The following is a 17,955-nucleotide window of genomic DNA, read 5'->3' on the forward strand; positions in this document are numbered from 1 at the left end:
GCCACAGCCTCCTCTCCCTGGCGCCGATGTATGCAGCAGGTACAGCAGGCATACATTGTGTGAATGTAGCCTTATAGCGGCAATCCATAATTTATTCTACATAAGAAAAGCAGTCTACAGTCAGTATTTTTTCAGAATTTAAAATATTGGTGTGGGGAAATGTGATGGTTTACTCTTTAGGAAAGCAAAATTTCAAGTAATAAGTGTTGATTCTATTCATTTCCCTATGCTGATACACGTGTGGTAATGTTTATTTTCTGAGACTGCACCAAAAGCTCCTTAGTCCAAATAATGCAATAACAATACTTTTAGCACAGAGTTAATTGTTTTTGCCCTTCATTAGAGTTCACCTAAATCCAACTACCTTAGGTGCAGTTCTCATCTGTGTCTTAGGTTTTCATTATGCTGTTGTATCTTTTGTCATGCTTTTGTTATTTATAGCTGAATCAATTTCCATTCTAAATAATTAAATAAGGGTGTGACTGAAGCTACCAAATGCGGATATGAACTGAGCCAAACGTTTTAGTAGGGCCAACAACTTGACGAGAGAATGGACATACTGCAAGAATACATAAACTGCACCAAACCTCACCCCAATGCAAATTTTTGGGTGAAAGTTGGAAACTTGCTAGATGGTACTTCTGTTAAGTAAAGCTCTAGACATTTTACCTATTAACTGTGTCAACAGCAACTTTCCCAAAAATGAAATCCGCTTTTATCCTTATAGCTGTACATTATGTACTGCACAGACATAATAGTATGTTGGAAAGTTCTGGTTCCATCTTTCATAAAATTATTTTGAGCAACATGTAAAGTTTTTTTACTTGAAGCGTAACTGTAATGTTGCTGAGAGACCCTTTGACAACAATTCCAACAATGGCTGTATCATGCAGCTGGATACTTTCCAGCTTGAGATATATCTGGTATATTTAACATTATTATTAACTCAAATTCAGCCATTCCTGATGTGGTTGGGTGCTTCCAGGTTGTGATATAAACTCAGGGCACTGAACCCAAAACAGGACAGCATGTTTGTAACTAGCCAATCTGAAGCATGTGATGAATCACATGCTTGTGACATCACTAAAGGTCATACAGCCCCTCCTCCAAGCCTTTTCTATACTGTTTCCCATGGTTACCAGAATGCATGGCAAATGGAGAGTAGCCTGGGGGGGGGGGGGGGGGGTAAAAATAAACTTTGCCAGCTGCTAAACACCCATCTGCAGATAGCTAATAACATATTAATGTCTTCCAGAATCCTGGTCAAAATCTGTCACATCACCTGGGGGTTAATATGTCATAAGGATTACTGTTTAAAAAATGAATATGTTTCCATTTAAAGTCTTAAAAGAAAATGATGCATAGTTTTTGTGGTTAATTTTACTAATAGTTAAAAAGAGCAAGTTGCTTTGTGCTTATACTGCTGAAATATTGAATGTGCTAATGTATAGTTCCTAATGTCTTCTAGTATCCGTGATGGTGAACATAAATGATATATTCCTATAAATGTTACAGTATGTGTAGACTCATTAATGTATAGTAAGGTGCAGGCTTGTGTACGTGTTTGCAGCTTTACTTTCTGATCTTTTTTTATTATTATTAATAATAATAATAATTATTATTATTATTATTATTGTTATTATTATTATTAATATATATATATATATATATATATATATATTTTTTTTTTTTTTAAATCTCTGCATGCACTTGGCTGCCTTTCTGTGGTGGGGGAAGTGCCTGTTTATCTCTACTATTTTCCGGATATCTAAAACGCTTTTACTTGAACCACACTGTTTCTATCTCTCCTCTTCTGTCTTCTTTCTGCTGCTGCTGGCAGAATGGCTTTGAGCCTCACTTTTTCTTTGAGATTGACAATAACACCAATACCGTTAAAAGGAGGCCGGGAAGTCATATACAGGTGAATAATGCATGCTGCTACTGGGGTCTTTATATTCCTTCTCCCATTGTTGTCTCATATTCCACTTACAGCTTTCCTGCTGATAATTTTTTTTTTAGTAATGGGCACTAAAAATTTTTTTTTAGTAATGCATCTGCCCTGTTGGTATCCAGTTTTACAAGATATGAATATCTTAAAGGACTTGTCCCACAAATCATACTTGTACTCTATTCACAGTCTGACTGCTAGGACCCCAGCAATCACAAGACTGAAGTCATTGAGCGGCACATGTGACTGGAGAAGTGATGTGCTTATATGACCTTGTAAACATTTTATCTTTTTAGACACATTTTTGCCACAATAGTGGCTTAACCAGGGTCCTGACTTTACAAAAAGACAAACGTTTGGTGTAAACCAAAATACCTAATAGGTGGTATAAACTTGGACTAAAGATGCTTACCCTATAGCAGTCACTATGATATATCTAGTGTTTTTTAAGATTAGCCTATGTTTACTATGTGTAACTAATTAGACATTGTTAATAAATCTGCCCCATTTCTTGTAGAGCGCTGCTATTTAAGTAGGGGACATACAGGTTTACTAATGCTTGTGCTGCTAAATATTAGTGATCTATGTAGAAAATTTTGTGGTGGTCATGTTCAAAATTCTGAGTTTCCATTATTATTTTTCTCCTATAACACAGCTCACTTCTGTTTTGTTTTTTTACCATGCTTTATTGTAAGCTTAATCTATGATCCAGTAAACATATGACTGAAAGCTTGTCTAGCAAGCCTTTCGGCTGGTATATCAGAATGGCTGATATACTGTTAACATGTAACAATAAGTGCTTTTGTTACAGAGTTCAGAAGTTTGTGTTGCCCCATGCATGTTACTAGAATTTTTTTTTTTTTTCATCTTTCTTTCAACTTTTTGTGTGAATGTCATTTATTAAGTTTTCCTTTTCATCCATTTGATAGAGTGATGAGAGGTCATCGCTGACTCCCATATCTCCTACATCTCAGACTGGTAAGTTTGTCATTGAAATGGTTGAGGAGCATGGTTATGACAAGTTTAAACCCTCTAATATGAATTTACAAATCACTTTAACACAAATCCAGAAATGCCTAACCACAGTGTCTCCATGTTCATGTCTATGGCTTTAGTTAAAATGCTTAGCTTTGTCTGGACCACACATTTCTACAAAAAAGCCCCATAGCTCATTCAGCTGATTCCGCTTTTAGACGTCGGGCCAAACGACGTCAGCTGGATATCCCGTTTTGCTGCCCTCGCACTTAAAACTAGCTTGCTGTCTTTAAAATCCCAGGTTGGTTGGGTGCGAGTCATTGGGGAAAAGGAGTATTTAGGAATGGTTGAGAGGAGAACATTACTTTAGTATAGTTTGACAAGTACAAGCTACCCTTGAAAGGCAACTATTGGGCTGATGTGTCTCGCAGGGTTGAAATACCAGATCTAAATGATGTCTGTTGATCCAGCCACAGGTAAGTGAGTAGGAGGGTCAGTATGTCTTAGTGGTCTTTATTCAGTCTAGTTGGGTCCTGTTTCCATTGACACTGTCATTATACCCCCCCTCCCACCATTACATGTAAACTTAAATCTGACCACGTTCTACAAACGTATATAGTATATGTGCACTGCGGATTTTGATAAAGCGGGTAGTTTCACAGTTTGGAGCACTAGACTAATGCTTCAAATGTTTCTATTTTCTATAGTACATTTATCCTCTCCAGCATCTGTTACGTTACATAGAAGCTCTCCTCAGCGTCCAGAAAGCTTCTTATTCCGGGCCGCTGTTCGAGAAGAAATCAAAAGAAGTAAGCGAGACCTTTCTTTTCGAGCCTTTGTATATGGACATTTTTGGCCATTCTTGTAAAATTGCTAGATCTGCTTGTCCACACAAAATTACTATGTTAAATTACATCATATGTATCCAGTTAATTCTGCATATCTCTACTATTCAATGTTCATTACAAGTTCATACAGAAAAAAACCTACATGATTTGTCTTTTGTAATGAGAGGCTTTTCTACCATTTCTTTTATTGTCACCAGGTAATACACCACCTCCTCCCATTGCTATATCTAGTGAAACCTCCAGATCAGAAAACGGCTCCAAAATTAGACAAGGAGAATTAGAAGTCATAGAGCAACTCAGAAAGGTCTGTAATATCAAAAATACCAGCTCACCTACCAGGAAGATTCTACATTTGTGGATTCTATAAACATTTTATCTTGGCATTTTTCCTTTGTCAAGATAGTAAAAGTAAAAACATTTTTTTAAGATTAGAATGAAAGGTATGACGTTCAAAATAAAGTTAAATTGTTTACCATAGGTACCAAGTCATAACGTCATCCTTGTTCTCTTCACAAAACTGTGCACAATTAGTAGTGTTTGAATTTTTGGTACAAATTCTAGAATGAATGAGGAATTCACAACATTGAAATAGACAGTGTACTCACTAGCTATATCGTCAACCTGGAAACACTCAAAGTATGCCCTAGGCTGCGTTCACCTGAACGTGTGCGGGCTCATGTTGGGCGCGGTGGAGAGGTGAGTGCTGCTCTCCCCTCCACCCTCCACAAAAAATAAAGCCGCACGGCCGTTCTTACAACCAAAAATAGAGCATGCTCTATCTTTTTTGCGGCCATGGCTCGGAACTGTGAGCACTCTATAACGAGCCCCAGCGCCATGGATGCTATGGAAGACCTAAATCTGCAGCCGGATATACATCCTTCATACATTTGTGTGAATGCAGCCTTAGAGTCATATGTTTGCAGAGCTTACTGGCAGTAAAACATAGAAGGTTTGTGTCTTTAAAATCCTCCGGTAGAACTGTTTTGATCTTAAGGTTTTCCCTTTATTTTTCTTATAGAATATAGAATCACGGTTAAAAGTATCACTTCCAAGTGACCTGGGAGCAGCTCTTACAGATGGTGTGGTATTGTGTCATTTAGCCAACCATGTTCGGCCAAGATCAGTTCCGAGCATACATGTTCCCTCGCCTGCTGTTGTAAGTATGGGGCAATTTTTATACCCTAAACACTGTAAGAATAATGTTTTGGTTTTCAACAGTAACAAGCTATGTCTGTCTTTAATAGCCAAAGCTCAAAATGGCAAAATGCAGGAGAAATGTTGAAAACTTTCTGGAAGCCTGCAGAAAAATTGGTGTTCCCCAGGTAAGAATAACCTGGCATAAGGTCCATTTTTTTGGTCACTGGTGTGAGAACAAATATAAAGCGCATTTGTTGTGCAAAAAAATAATTTGGCTGCCCTATGCTATAGAAGTATAAAAACAAGTGATATGTTGTGTATATTGTCTTTTCCTCACAGCCATAAACATAAAATTATTTGATGGCTCATATAGCTATGAAATACGGGTTTTCTACCTTAAGAACTAATGTAATGGTGACCTGCAATCCTTAAGAAGGCTTCCGGCTATCCTGACAATCTTATTTTATTTTTAACATGATGTGAAAAAAAAAACCTGTGGAGGAAAATGCTTTTCTCTGCTGGTGAATTTCTGCTGCAGTTATTAGCTGTGAAACCTTACCCTAGAGATTCAAAGGTTTATCCCTGCTGCAGGATAATTGCCATTTATAGCATTGTCAGAAAATAGCAGTGTGAGCTCCCGCCTAAGACAGATCTTTCTACAGAGCTTCATGTTGATTTTCCAGTTTTCCCCTTATATCTCTTGTCAACAACAGGCAAGTGTCTAACTGCATGATGTGTTTGCATGACTGACTCTGGTTTCTGTTTTTCCCTTGCTGCACACCCCCTCTGGACAGGACAAAGTTTGTCTCCCTTCAGACATTCTCCAGCTAAACCTCTCCAGCGTTAAGGGGACTCTGGAAAGTCTACTCTCCTTTGGAGAAGGCTCACAAGCACCTGCTCTTACCTCCCACCTCCTGGGCTTTGGGGTTTTCTACTGCACCCTTATGCTTCTTCTCTTCATGCTCTATCGCTGGTTTCTTACCTTCTGGACCCAGACATGAAGAGGCTGGGGGATCATCTTAATAACTGTTGCTAGGGTTGTGTGTGTTCTTGATCCTGCAACTTTGAATTCTTCTGAAAAACTCTCTCTGAAGCACAACATCAGTATTAACCCTTCACTGTGAAATAATCCAGAGCCAACAAACATGAATATCTGGGGATGCAATTATTACATTCTCTATGCCTATGAGCTTCCTGTGAGATGCCAGCTTTACCAGTACATAGTACATGCTTCATGCCACTCTCTGTGGCGACATGTTATTTAAGGCGGTTGCTAAATGTTATAATGGAAACACTGCTTGACCCCTTAAAAAAAAGAACGGCTGGACAAGAAGGTCTCTTTTTTTCAGAGCACTCTGCACCCTTTATGTGCCTTCATGCCAGTGTTGTTAGGTTCCAAGTTTGGTCGCATATAAAAGATTGGCTGCATTCTGAGGAGGTGGGAAAACCCAATACCAAAGTCTCAATTGTCTGACTTTTTTTTACAAGACAAACAAGGGCTAACTTATAAGTACTTGAGCTCCAACTGATGTGAGAAATTGCCATCACCTCAGGACTTCAGTGACATTAAAGAAGTACCAGGTGTGAAGTTCAGGGTTAAAAAAAGCACCCCCTCTATGAGCCAAATTAAAGATGTACCTGACCCATCCATTAAGTACATGGCCAGCTATTCATTTGAATGACCTGCATGTAACACTTGCTTTTTCTTAGTGGTCACTTCACAATGAATGGCATTGTTTTGTCCTTAAAGGGCATATCAAAATATGTTATCCCTTAATCAAGTTAATATGCTAGTTAGTGGGTATCCAACTACTGGGACCTCCCTAGAGCACAGGATGGAAGGGCCTATTTTCCTAAGTAAATATAACAGCAAGCTGAACGTGTATTCCACTTCTCCACCAGGAAAGTCCCAGGACTAATGCTGTTCTTTTTGGTGTCATGAATGGTGGTGATTCCAGCTGATAGTCTCCACCAGTGAGCATCTTATGAAATGGAACAACCTCAATTAAAAGGTTTTATCTTACAGCTTGAAAAAGTGATGAAATAATAAAAGAAAGCATTCGTTTCCTTTTTACCACCCTACCCCCAACATTTCATTACTGGTATGTGTCTACTTGGATGCAGTGGTGACATGTAGCCCTGGGACCACTATGGTCTATATTTGTCATGAGTCACATTCTGAAGAAGGCTGCAGATGCCAGAAATGGGCGTCATTTTCATTAAATGTCATGGCTGTATTTTAGTATACAGAGATTGGCAGGGAGGACCAGAGCAACCGTTGTTGGAATAGCAGGGGTACATAATACTTTTGTAAAAACACCTTTAATAATTTCCCCAATATACTTTTCAGTATTTTTGATTGGGTGGAACTTATAAATTCCATGCATGTTGAAGTGTCCCTCCTGTCGCCTCTTAGCTGATACTGCTGTTTGGGTTGGAAAGATTTGTGTGGGCCTAATCATCGGGATTGTCTTAGAAAAGGCTTCAGGAGTCATGCTAAATCAGGGAGGTGGTGCAGGGCCCGTACATTATTTATTAATTTTCCCCCCTGGAAAATTAGGTCCTGGAAATGAACTTTAAGGTATTAAAGGTGATGGTCACATTATTTCATTTCTTTGTCTTGTGAGTGTGGCAGGATTTTAGCTAATTTCCCAATATACATCTATTAAAAGTAAAACTCACTATGTGCTGCTGGCAGGGAGCCAGGTAATGTAAATTATACTTGTATAAACTACTGAAATGATTCAGAAGGCTGACAAAGGCATTTTTAAAACCGGCATCGCATAGGCAATTGGAACCTGTCACCAGCTTAAAATTACATTCCTGGTGACAGGTTCACTTTAAGTCTAAAGGTCTTTTTTAAATCTCCTTTCAGATGGGTCAGATTCTACAATTATGATGTCTGTTCTTTTTTTCCTCTCAGGGAAAATTCAAAAGTGACAGATATGATACTCAGTCTTGCCTGTGTGGAAGCCCCATATTTAGGATTTCAGAAACTTTTTATATTTTTAAAATTACAACCGTTCTTCAAGGGAGTTTGTCCAATTTTCTTTTGAGTTTGACTCCTTAAGGGGAAAGAATTGGTAAAATAGTTTTAAGCGGAGGTGAAATTTGCATTGAAAAGCCACTACTGTCCTTTTGTCAAATGGACGTATTCTGTAGCCTCTTAATGAGAATATGTGGTAAGAACTCTGCTTACTTTTAAATAAAGTTTTAATAGTTTTGCTGACCCTACTGTTTTTAAGAGATTTCCGCTTTTTTTTACCAGTGACCAATAAACCTCTCCAAATCAAAATGTATTCTTATGTGCCTGCTGTATAGCAGAGAGAAAAAAAAATTAAATAGGTAAGGGAAAAGACTAGAAAAAGTTGAATTTCATAAAAGCAAACCTGTCATAAGGATTTCACATTTTCACCCAATGACAGGTGCCCACCGCCTGTTTAATACTAATTCCCAATCTGCTTTTATAATTGTTACTGGTTTCACTCACTTTTAAAAGTTTATAAAAGTTTACCTGGCCCGCTGCCACACCCTCGCCCTCCCCCTGCTACCTCAGCGCTGGGAGTGTTCACTGCAAAAGTGCTGAGGAAGCAGTGGGTGGTCCGCAGTGCAGCTTATTTAGTCAGATCACAGAGGGGCTAGGGTAGCTCCTTGGGCTCATTAGCATAAATTTTAAATGTTCATTTCGGAAGGATTAAAAATAAGAGAATTATTAGTCAGTGTCTGGATCTGAGTAAGTGTCCCTGGTTTATCATACTGGATTTTGATGGTAGTAATCTTTTTATATAGCGCCATCAAATTCTGTAGTGCTTTACAGATTCTGGGGAACATATACAAATATAATAAAACCTTATCGTAAGTTATATGAAGCAATATAGAAGGTTCCTTCAAGTACTGTGTTATGTTCCTTGCCATGCTTATACTGGCAGCTATTGAGTTAACCTCTGAAACTCTGGAATGTTTACAGAAAAACAATGGAGACTACTCATAAAGTACATTATGCTAAAATGGTTTGGCAGACAGCATTCTTACCTGGCTGCTTTCTATATTGCGCTCCACCTCCTCTGAGAACTGATGTAAAGAACAGTGTTGCTATATCGTTTTATTTAGATATTCATTCTTACAGCTAAATAACAATATATTAGAATTAATGTATTCCTAAAGGCAAGGCAAGCAAAATCTGTGGTTTACATGCTACAAATCAGTCCTGTCTAGAAATATCTGCTTCTAATAGAATTGTAGCGATTGTGGTCATTATGATTATACAGAGTGCAAAGTAAAAGGTAGGGGTTTTTTAGTTTGAACAGATGATATCCTGAAAGTTTAGTAGTTAGTTGTCTATTTTTTATTTAGTTTTTAGCTTTCTGTGGATTTCTTTTAAATTCATATTCTATTGCATTTTCTTTTGCATCTATCCTTAATACTTAGAATACTGTAAAGCTACCTTTCATCATAATAACATTTATTTTTAACAGTAATGCTATTCAGTGTTCTAAAAGGACACAATTTACATAATCTGCTTTGTCAGATTGAAGACATTGTAGCATGTAAACCTAGATCAACTTTGCTTGTAGGTAAAGAAGTTTGGCCCATATGATTTTCATGTTTCCACCACAAAGTAGTATTATACTGCACAGAGACAAATTTGATAGATTTGTGTCCATTATTCTAATCCCACAAATGCTGCAACATCAGTATAGAAGCTTTATGCTGGGCTTACACAATATTTTCTGATCATGTTGGCAATATGCATAGCAACTCCATTGTCCATGAAAAATTCCTTTGGGACTATTGAGCCGTTTTGGCCGCAACTCGGCATTTTAACCAAAGATGTCTCTGTCTCTGACAGGGTTGTGCTGCAAATCTAAGGTTGTTTGTCTATTGAGACACTTGAAAAATTCACTACACACTAAGTCCCCTTGTACAAGAGCAAATGGATGGTCGTTGCTATGGCCGCATCACAGCCCCATGACTGAGTCGGGTGGATGCACCACAAAATTTGGACATGTCCTAAATATGTTGTATTACAGTGCAGCCACTCTGCTTTCAATGGAGATGGGAAGGGTGAGGAGCCCTCACCCTTCCCCTGCACCCACTGTATGTTCAGGCCAGCATACGTTCATGTGCAAGGGACCTTACACTGCTAGGTTGTTAAATGTTGACGCTGCAATATTTGGTAACGGGGCAGGAGTGCTGGCTTTTATTGCTATGTAACCCCTGCCTTCTTTATAGGGCTCATGCGTAGCATCAGAGACTGTTAGAAATAAGCAGGAATGCAGAGCACGGATGTTATAACATGCTATTCTATCAATTGCACTTTGTTTTTTTTGCTGAACTTTGTAAATAAATTTTGCTACTGATTTAAGTCTTTTCTCTATCTCCTGCTTTCTTTTCCTGGGGTTCTCATATTTCCATACACTACATATATGCTCTTGGCTGTTTGAAATGTCTTATATTATGAGGTAATGATTATTCCATGAGCATAGACTCCTGCTAAATGATATCCATAGTATTGTTTTGAGCCTACTATTTGTTTTATAATTTTGTTTTGTTTCCCCCCCCTCCCCTTTTTTTTTTTTTTCTTTCTTTCTCCTCCTCCCTTACTTTCACGTCCAGGGTCGTTTGTGTCTGCCTCCGCATATCCTTGAGGAAACTGGATTAGTGGAAGTAGCAGGAACAGTGCAGGCCTTGCTGGATCTTGCACCACCAAAACCACTTTCCCCCACCAGTGTGTGAATGCCATGTTACCCACCGACTCCTCTTTCTGTGTGCCACTTCTGCATCCTGCTTTTCACTACAGAGGCCTGCAGATGACCAGCATGCAACGGACTTTACACACACATCCTCCACTTTTATTTACTAATGGTTTTAATTTGGTATCCGCTCAATGTTCTGCATTCATTATCAATTTTCTGAGCACTTTTTAAAACTAAAGTCATCCCCAACCAATGAAAGGGCTACAAAGATAAAAAGTGCAATATTCAATTGTTAGATACATGACTGACATTTGTGACTCAAGAGGGAAAGCAAATTCAAAGCCCTGCAAAGGAACAAGTTATTTATTTTAATTTTCCTTGTTCCTGCCTATGGTGAGGTCCTTTTATTGTTCATCCCAATGGGAGGAAGTCTGCAGTGTGCCTGAGGAATTCCCTGAACAGTCTGCAAGGACAATCTAAGGCACATATTCTGCACTAAAATGCTGAGAATATGAAGCCATCAAGGCAAAGCACCATTACGCACTTCTATGGAGGCCTGACAACTGAAGATGACTGACTGATGTAAATAATAGAATGCCACCATACACAAAATATTTCATGGTTTTATTGGAAGAAGCTGAATATAAAATCTGACAAACTGACTCCTAAATTGACTTAACCTTTCCTTGTATGGACATGTTGACCTAATGTGCTTGGAATTTTCATTCATTGACCTTCAAGTTAGTGGAATAATTTTTGTGCTTTTGTTTTAATTTATGCTTTTATTTATTTTATTTTTTTTAAAGTTTTTTTTTTTTAAAGCTCTGATAATTCCAGTATCTGGTCACTCTGAACAAACTTACAGGGAAAGGACGGTTTTAGCTGATAGGTGGTGTTGTAAATATTACATGTTGCACAACCATCATCACTTTGTAGTAAATTGGTGTAACCCTGATAGCCGGAAAGATTAAGTGGCTGCGTTCTATATCTAAATTGACCATCCATGCAATAAAGATGTCTAGATCCTAGAGATGGGCATATGGCAATTCACAAGCAACTATACAAAGCTTGGTTATTGCCTGGATAGACTGTTCCACCATATTTGGTCATGGCAATTGTAATCTCCTTTGTAGACATTAACATAAATGGTTTACAGCAATGATGAAGATTTCAAAGGAGATTTGCAGTTTAAATATTGTATTCAGCCTCCCCGTGTACAATTATTATAGCACAGTATTCATTAAGTGATGTTTTAAAAATACTTTTTTAGGCGACTTCTTTTAGAAAGCACTTAAGAGTGTTGTACAACCGAAAACAACAAAATATCAGCTATTTATTGCTCCAAGCTTCATGAGCCACTATACCTCCTCCTTTATACAAACTTAAACTTTTAGAATGGTTTCTTTTTTTAATATAAAACAGTTCTGTATGTTGTCATAGAAGTGAGGTCAATATCTGAAGCTGAAGGATACTATTGTTATTTCTACCCATGCTAAACATTGAGCGATTGTTTAGAGTCCCTAAACACAGGGGGGGGGGGGGAATAGCTTCATATAACTAAATACCATGTACCACTTGAACCACCTCTATGCAGACCTAGGACAACCTGTAGACAACAGGCTGAAGCTAGAAGCCCTATGCTGTGTTCTGTCTGCAGTAGGACAAATGGTTATACTTCACCCTTAAGTGGGTCCCCAGCTGAAAGTTAAAGGACATCTACCACCAGGGTTGTAAACCAAGCACTGTGACATACTGCTGTGTGCCCCCCTCTGGCAGGATCTTCTCCTCTTGTAGCTTCTTATGCTCTTTCTTGTTTTTACAAAAGGCTTTTAAATTATGCAAATAAGCCTGAGGGGCTCTAGGTTTCTTAGGTGTTAATTTTACCGGCTCTTTTTCTTAAAAACAAGAGCATAGAAAGCTAAAAGAGCACATCCTGCCAGAGGGGGAACACACCAGTATGTCAGTTATCTTGGTTCACAATCCTTCGTCCTGTTGGTAGATTTCCTTTAAAGGGGTTGGCCACATTCGTATAAAACTCATCCTGCCCCCAGTCCATAGTTGGCAAATTTATCAATCTTGCCAATATTAACAATACATGGCTGTCCTTCCTGTCTTCCTCACTGGAGGAACATGTGATCCTCCTCTGTCAGTCGTGTGCGCTTCTCTGGTGGACATGCACACAATGATGACAGCGGGCTGTGATATACGTAGCCTTGTGCTATGGCACCTGCTGATGCCTCTAACTCAAGAGACACTGCAAAGGGCCAGGGAACCTAGCAGGGACCAGAGCAAAGTGATGGATGAGCGGGTTCAGCACACACTATTGGGTCTGGGAGAATTCGTTATTATCCCATTTATTACACAAGCTAAAGGTGGCCAATGCCTTAAGTAGATCAGTTGCAGGCTATTCTCTGTGCCACTTTTAATACTGTAATACCTTGTAAATGAAACAATTTATACAGATTTGTCGTCATGGTTTAATTTGTGCAGTAAGTGCATATGGTGTTTGTCAGGATATGTATCTCATTTATTTGCATCAGTTGCTATATTGAGTCAAAAGCAGGTGAGGCAGAACTGCCTTACTTCTGTCCCCTGGTGTTGACTCACAATAACTGATGAAATAACTGGTATGTGAACTATCCCTTATTTGGGTTTTTAAAGTCTCATTCCCACCTTCAAAATTCAGTGTTCTCTAAAGGCTACATGTTCTAGAGCAGAAGGAACAGAGCAGAACATTTAGTTTAACTTTGTCCTGTTATGCATCTATGCTCTTTCTAGGCTGAGGAGTCATGGAGGTGGAGCTGTCAGGGATTGACCCCTATCAGTATGCAAACTGATACACAGAGGACTTTTTTACTCTTTGATAGGATAATCTACATGTTCTCAGCAAAGAAAGGTCAGAAATGTGGATTTAGAAAATATATTTGACAATGAATCTTTCTAACAAAATTAAATGCTTCTCCTCCTGCTCTATAACATGCTTCCAGAAGGCTACACTGTTATTTTCATAGTGAGAAGTTTGATTTTGATTGTAGATTTCCTTTAAAGCAAATCATGATAAACCATGGACACATAGATTCAGGCAGAGTGACTGTGGTAATTTTTGAATATGTGTGTTATGCATGTTCTCCTATTTTAAAATCAACTTTTTAAATTATGCTAATAAACCAGAAGGGCTCTGGGGTTGTTACCATAGCCGAGTCAGTGTTGTAGCTTCACAGGCTGTTACACAGTTCTGAGAACAGGGGGAGGTGAAAGCATAATTTTAACAGTTTATTTTTAGAAGGAAGGAGGCCATGGATAACAAATATAAGATTACCACAGTCACGGTGCCTGGGTCTGAGTAAGTGTCCCTGGTTTATCATTATGGATTCTGATGGCAGATTACCTTTTTAATGTGTTGGAGTTTTTTTTATTATTCTGTATGTCACTGCAGATACCTACTAGTTAATACGGTATATACACATGAAGTAACTATTAATACATAATTCTGATATCCATACACCATGAAGGGTTCGCATTACAATGTATAGTAGACGGTTTATGTTTTTTCTGTAAATATCTTTATATTTCTTTACCATGGATATTACATTGATGGGTTTATTGCCCTACAATATTTTTAGCCCTTGTAAATTCATTCAGATACACACTGCTGATTTTACTATATTAATATGCTAAATATTTTGCTTAGATATAACTGTAAAAGAGAGTTAGTTCTATTGGAAACTTCTTGATGTAATATATTGCAGAGAATTTTGTCAAATTTATTTCCATTGTAAAGTGTTCAAAAAATGTAAAAATAACCCACAATCTTGAATGCTACAAGCTGTTCATTGTGGAATCTATGACTGAATGCAATTATTAAGTCCCTTACCTGCTGCTGTGATTTAAGAAGCCCCAGTCTATGTATAATTTTATGTTTTATTGCCACCGAATGAATATAGCTTCCTGCCGAGGTAGTTTTAGCTGCACCAGGTTTTAGGCGTAGCCTTACAGATACCGGTACTCATTGGTGACAAATGTCTCTTCTTACCACAATCCGTTAAGGACGGTTTGGCCACATTTTGGTCGGTATTTAGCATCAGGAGTGGAATATAAAGAGAGAAAAGGTATAATGAAAAGTAGTGTACCTCTTCAGTTTTTTTAACCCATTTGGCCTTATACTAATGCAATGTGAAAGTCTGGTACCGCAGCCCAGCTTCAATCACATTAAATGTAACCAACAAAATAACATCTTCTGAATCCCTGTAACCAAGCCCTAAAATGGGCTTTGGTAATACACTGTCATAACTGGAGTGTATATTATAATGTAATACCCTATTTGTCCTACGAAATGCAGCAGAAAAGGTAAAGGTGTTAGAAAATGCCACCTGTTGCATAATTGTACAAGAATTGTACAACTTTTTAAATGGTGAACAACTTTTTAACAAACTTAAAAAAAATCATTTGTACAAGTGACTACAAGAAACCTTGTAGTATACCTTATCAGAGTTAGGTCCATCTATCAGTCTCCCTCCAAATCTGATTTTCACTTTGGAATTTCAGTGAAATCCATTTTATAAGCTGCAAAACAGTAGCTCGCAGGGATGTCCTTATACAATAAAGCTCTATGTAGGAGATAGAGAGAGCAAGGCATCACAGTACCCACCCTAAACAATAAGTGCACTGCAAAACTAAGACAAGGCGGCATAGATAGGAGCTGCTGTAAACTAACTACAAGTCACATAATGAATGGAGATCATTACGTCTCCTGGTTGCTAATGTCTGCAAAATTAGCTTGTGTAAGTGTGGAGGGCAAGGATATTGGCTATTTTACCAATATACATTGTACAGTGAAGCCTCCTGTCCGTTACCTCCATTACCCAGACATTCCTGACCATAAAATGGCTGGAGATCAAGGGTCATGTGATCTTGTGTGTCCATGAGCAATCACCCTGCCAGGACCTTGATCTTATGTCCATGAATACCATCATAAAGTCCTGGCAGGGCTTTTGCCCATGGACAGTTAGAGATCATGTGGCCCTCCATCAGCAGCCATTATATGTACAGGGATGTCATATCAAGACAGCTGAAATGTATATTGGTAAATTACCTGATATCCTGCCCCTCCACACTTACACACATTACAAAAAACATGAAAAAAAGTGGCCAACCCCTTTTAAATGCAGTATTTTCAAATGCATTACAAGTTTCAATTCTCATGCTTCTTTTTGGCGGTCCTGGTGTCCACAAAATAAACACGTCCAAAGGATTACATTGATCCAAGTGTCCTGAAAGAGTGGCCTTTTGGGTTCATTTCTGATTTTAAAACTACGTTATGTTAAAAACATAGACCCTGTTCAATACAGAGGCATCCAGAAACTTTTTTTTTTTTGTTAAAGAAGTCATTACTGTGGATGAAGAGTGCGCTGTCAGATATACAGAAGCACTAAACTGTGTATAATACAAGACAATGGAGGCTTATAAGAACTTTTCTTTGTCTTGAAATATTATACAACCCTTTAACTTTGAACCTTTAAATTTGATTCATCTTTGTAGCCAAGAAAATGAATGAAACATGGAGACTTAATTCTTATTCACCCTCTGGACAGAAAAACTTCCTCAAAAAATGGGAACTAGGCCTAAAGTAGCCAATGGAAGTTTGTAGGACTGAGTCTGCATGGAATGTGGAAACCTTTAGAGATCGCTGCCAAGACGAGCACATTTACTGGTCTGTAATAACACTGTGCTTTTGTTAAAGGGGATGCATAGGATTCTACAATGAGATCTGCTTTATTAAGTTTGTTTTCCAGCACCTGCTACACGAGCTTAGTATTGCAGCGCAGTACTATTCACCTTGACATAAATGTGTCTCAATATCTCCAGAAAAAATGCCTTTATTCTAATCCTGGACAAGCTCTGCTGTAAATGGGGTTTCAGACTGACAGCAAATAGATATTCTGTGCAGCAAATGTGCACTTATTTAGGAACATACAGATCTTTGGGTGGTTCAGACCTTGAGAAGATTATCCATGGAACACAGATCAGACTTTCAATGGATATTTAGGGAGTGTACAATGTGTATATATATAACGCTTCACTTGAATGGTGATGAGCTCCACCACCAGTCACCAGTGTCTCGGTGCCTTTTATTGTGATCATGAACAATGTACAGATGGACAAGATAGAACGGTGAATTGTAACTCTGTAAACATTACAAGCTTTCATTATTGTTAATTTTTGTAAATACATTCCATATTTCTAAATTTGTTAAAAGTATACATGTCTGTACATCTAGTAGTTTCACCGCAGATGTCAACTGTTGCTGTTCTGTATCTGATCTATCGTGTGATACATGTGGTAAACTGAATAAAATGTACCTTTTCAAGTAATATGTGTTTCTGCTTTTTACTAACGGTATTGATAAGGCCAGATTTATCATTAATGGGACCAGTATTTTGGAGTCGGTTAGTTCCGTTTACAAAAAAAAAAAAAAAAAAAAAGCTAAAACTGACTGATTAAATATGTGCTTGTAATAAACTGAGAAAATTATGCTATACGGGGTAATGTTACATGCACTCCTCAGGAGGAGCCGATGCCCAGAACACCCCTCCAGCTCCTGGAAGCTGCTTTGTTTCTTTTACTGAGCTACAGGTAACTAAAAAATGATAAGGAGCATAGAGTAAGTATGGGGGGCAACAACATGAGATGTGAGCATAGATGACAATGGGGTAAGACATTTAGTAAAGATAGAAGGAAGCATAAATAAATCAGAGAGGGCCAACAGAATTGTATGGTGGGGGGGGGGGGTAATAGAGATGTGAGTGGTGGGCAGCGGAGAGCTTTGAGCTTAGAGAGACAAAGATGCAACATAGAGAAAAGATGGGGAGGTCACTGATGAAACGCAAAGCATTTTGAGAAAATTTTTATTTTTGCCCAAATCCTGGAGCCCTAATTGGTTGGTATGGCCAGTACATCCTTACTGTAATAATTTGTAAGCATGTGTTTCTTAATATTTCTGGATTATAATTTGGGGTGCGCCAACGTGGTACTTGGTTACCATTGGTCAGAATTGCAGTGCACACAGCTAAGCTTTTCTGATGGCTGTACAATCCCAATGTAGTGGATACAGAAGTAACCCTGCAGCACTAACTGTACTGTCCTGCAGGATTTTTCTCTAGTTTTCCATCCAGAGCTTGTCAATTACTCCTGTAAGTTCTGGCACAGATGTTAACCTTTGCAAAACTACCAATGCAAGAAGGACATGCAAACTGAAACAATGCGTAAATCACCCGGGTAGAAGCATACGTTTTTACAACTAAAGCCAGGATTGTACTGATAGAGGAATAACATACACAATTTATTCTCCTCT

At 38.3% G+C, this 17,955-nt stretch overlaps 1 protein-coding gene across 6 annotated transcripts in view; it reads left to right on the top strand.

Moving 5' to 3' along the window:
• The window catches only part of LRCH3 (leucine rich repeats and calponin homology domain containing 3), a 73,963-nt gene that overhangs the window by 46,828 nt on the left and 9,180 nt on the right, over positions 1-17,955 (top strand). For 2 of the 6 annotated variants that reach the window (XM_072142433.1, XM_072142430.1), the window contains 7 exons: positions 1,841-1,921; positions 2,878-2,926; positions 3,631-3,732; positions 3,969-4,075; positions 4,790-4,927; positions 5,016-5,093; positions 5,703-6,756. In XM_072142433.1, coding sequence (XP_071998534.1) covers positions 1,841-1,921; positions 2,878-2,926; positions 3,631-3,732; positions 3,969-4,075; positions 4,790-4,927; positions 5,016-5,093; positions 5,703-5,909 — 762 coding nt within the window. In that variant the 3' untranslated portion in view covers positions 5,910-6,756. Of the gene's footprint in view, positions 1-1,840; positions 1,922-2,877; positions 2,927-3,630; positions 3,733-3,968; positions 4,076-4,789; positions 4,928-5,015; positions 5,094-5,702; positions 6,757-10,524; positions 16,976-17,955 lie in introns of those variants that run through there. The other 4 variants (XM_072142431.1, XM_072142435.1, XM_072142432.1 and 1 more) reach the window with 3 other exon arrangements.

The sequence above is a fragment of the Engystomops pustulosus genome, chromosome 3 (genome assembly GCF_040894005.1).
Source record: "Engystomops pustulosus chromosome 3, aEngPut4.maternal, whole genome shotgun sequence".
Taxonomy (NCBI): domain Eukaryota; kingdom Metazoa; phylum Chordata; class Amphibia; order Anura; family Leptodactylidae; genus Engystomops; species Engystomops pustulosus.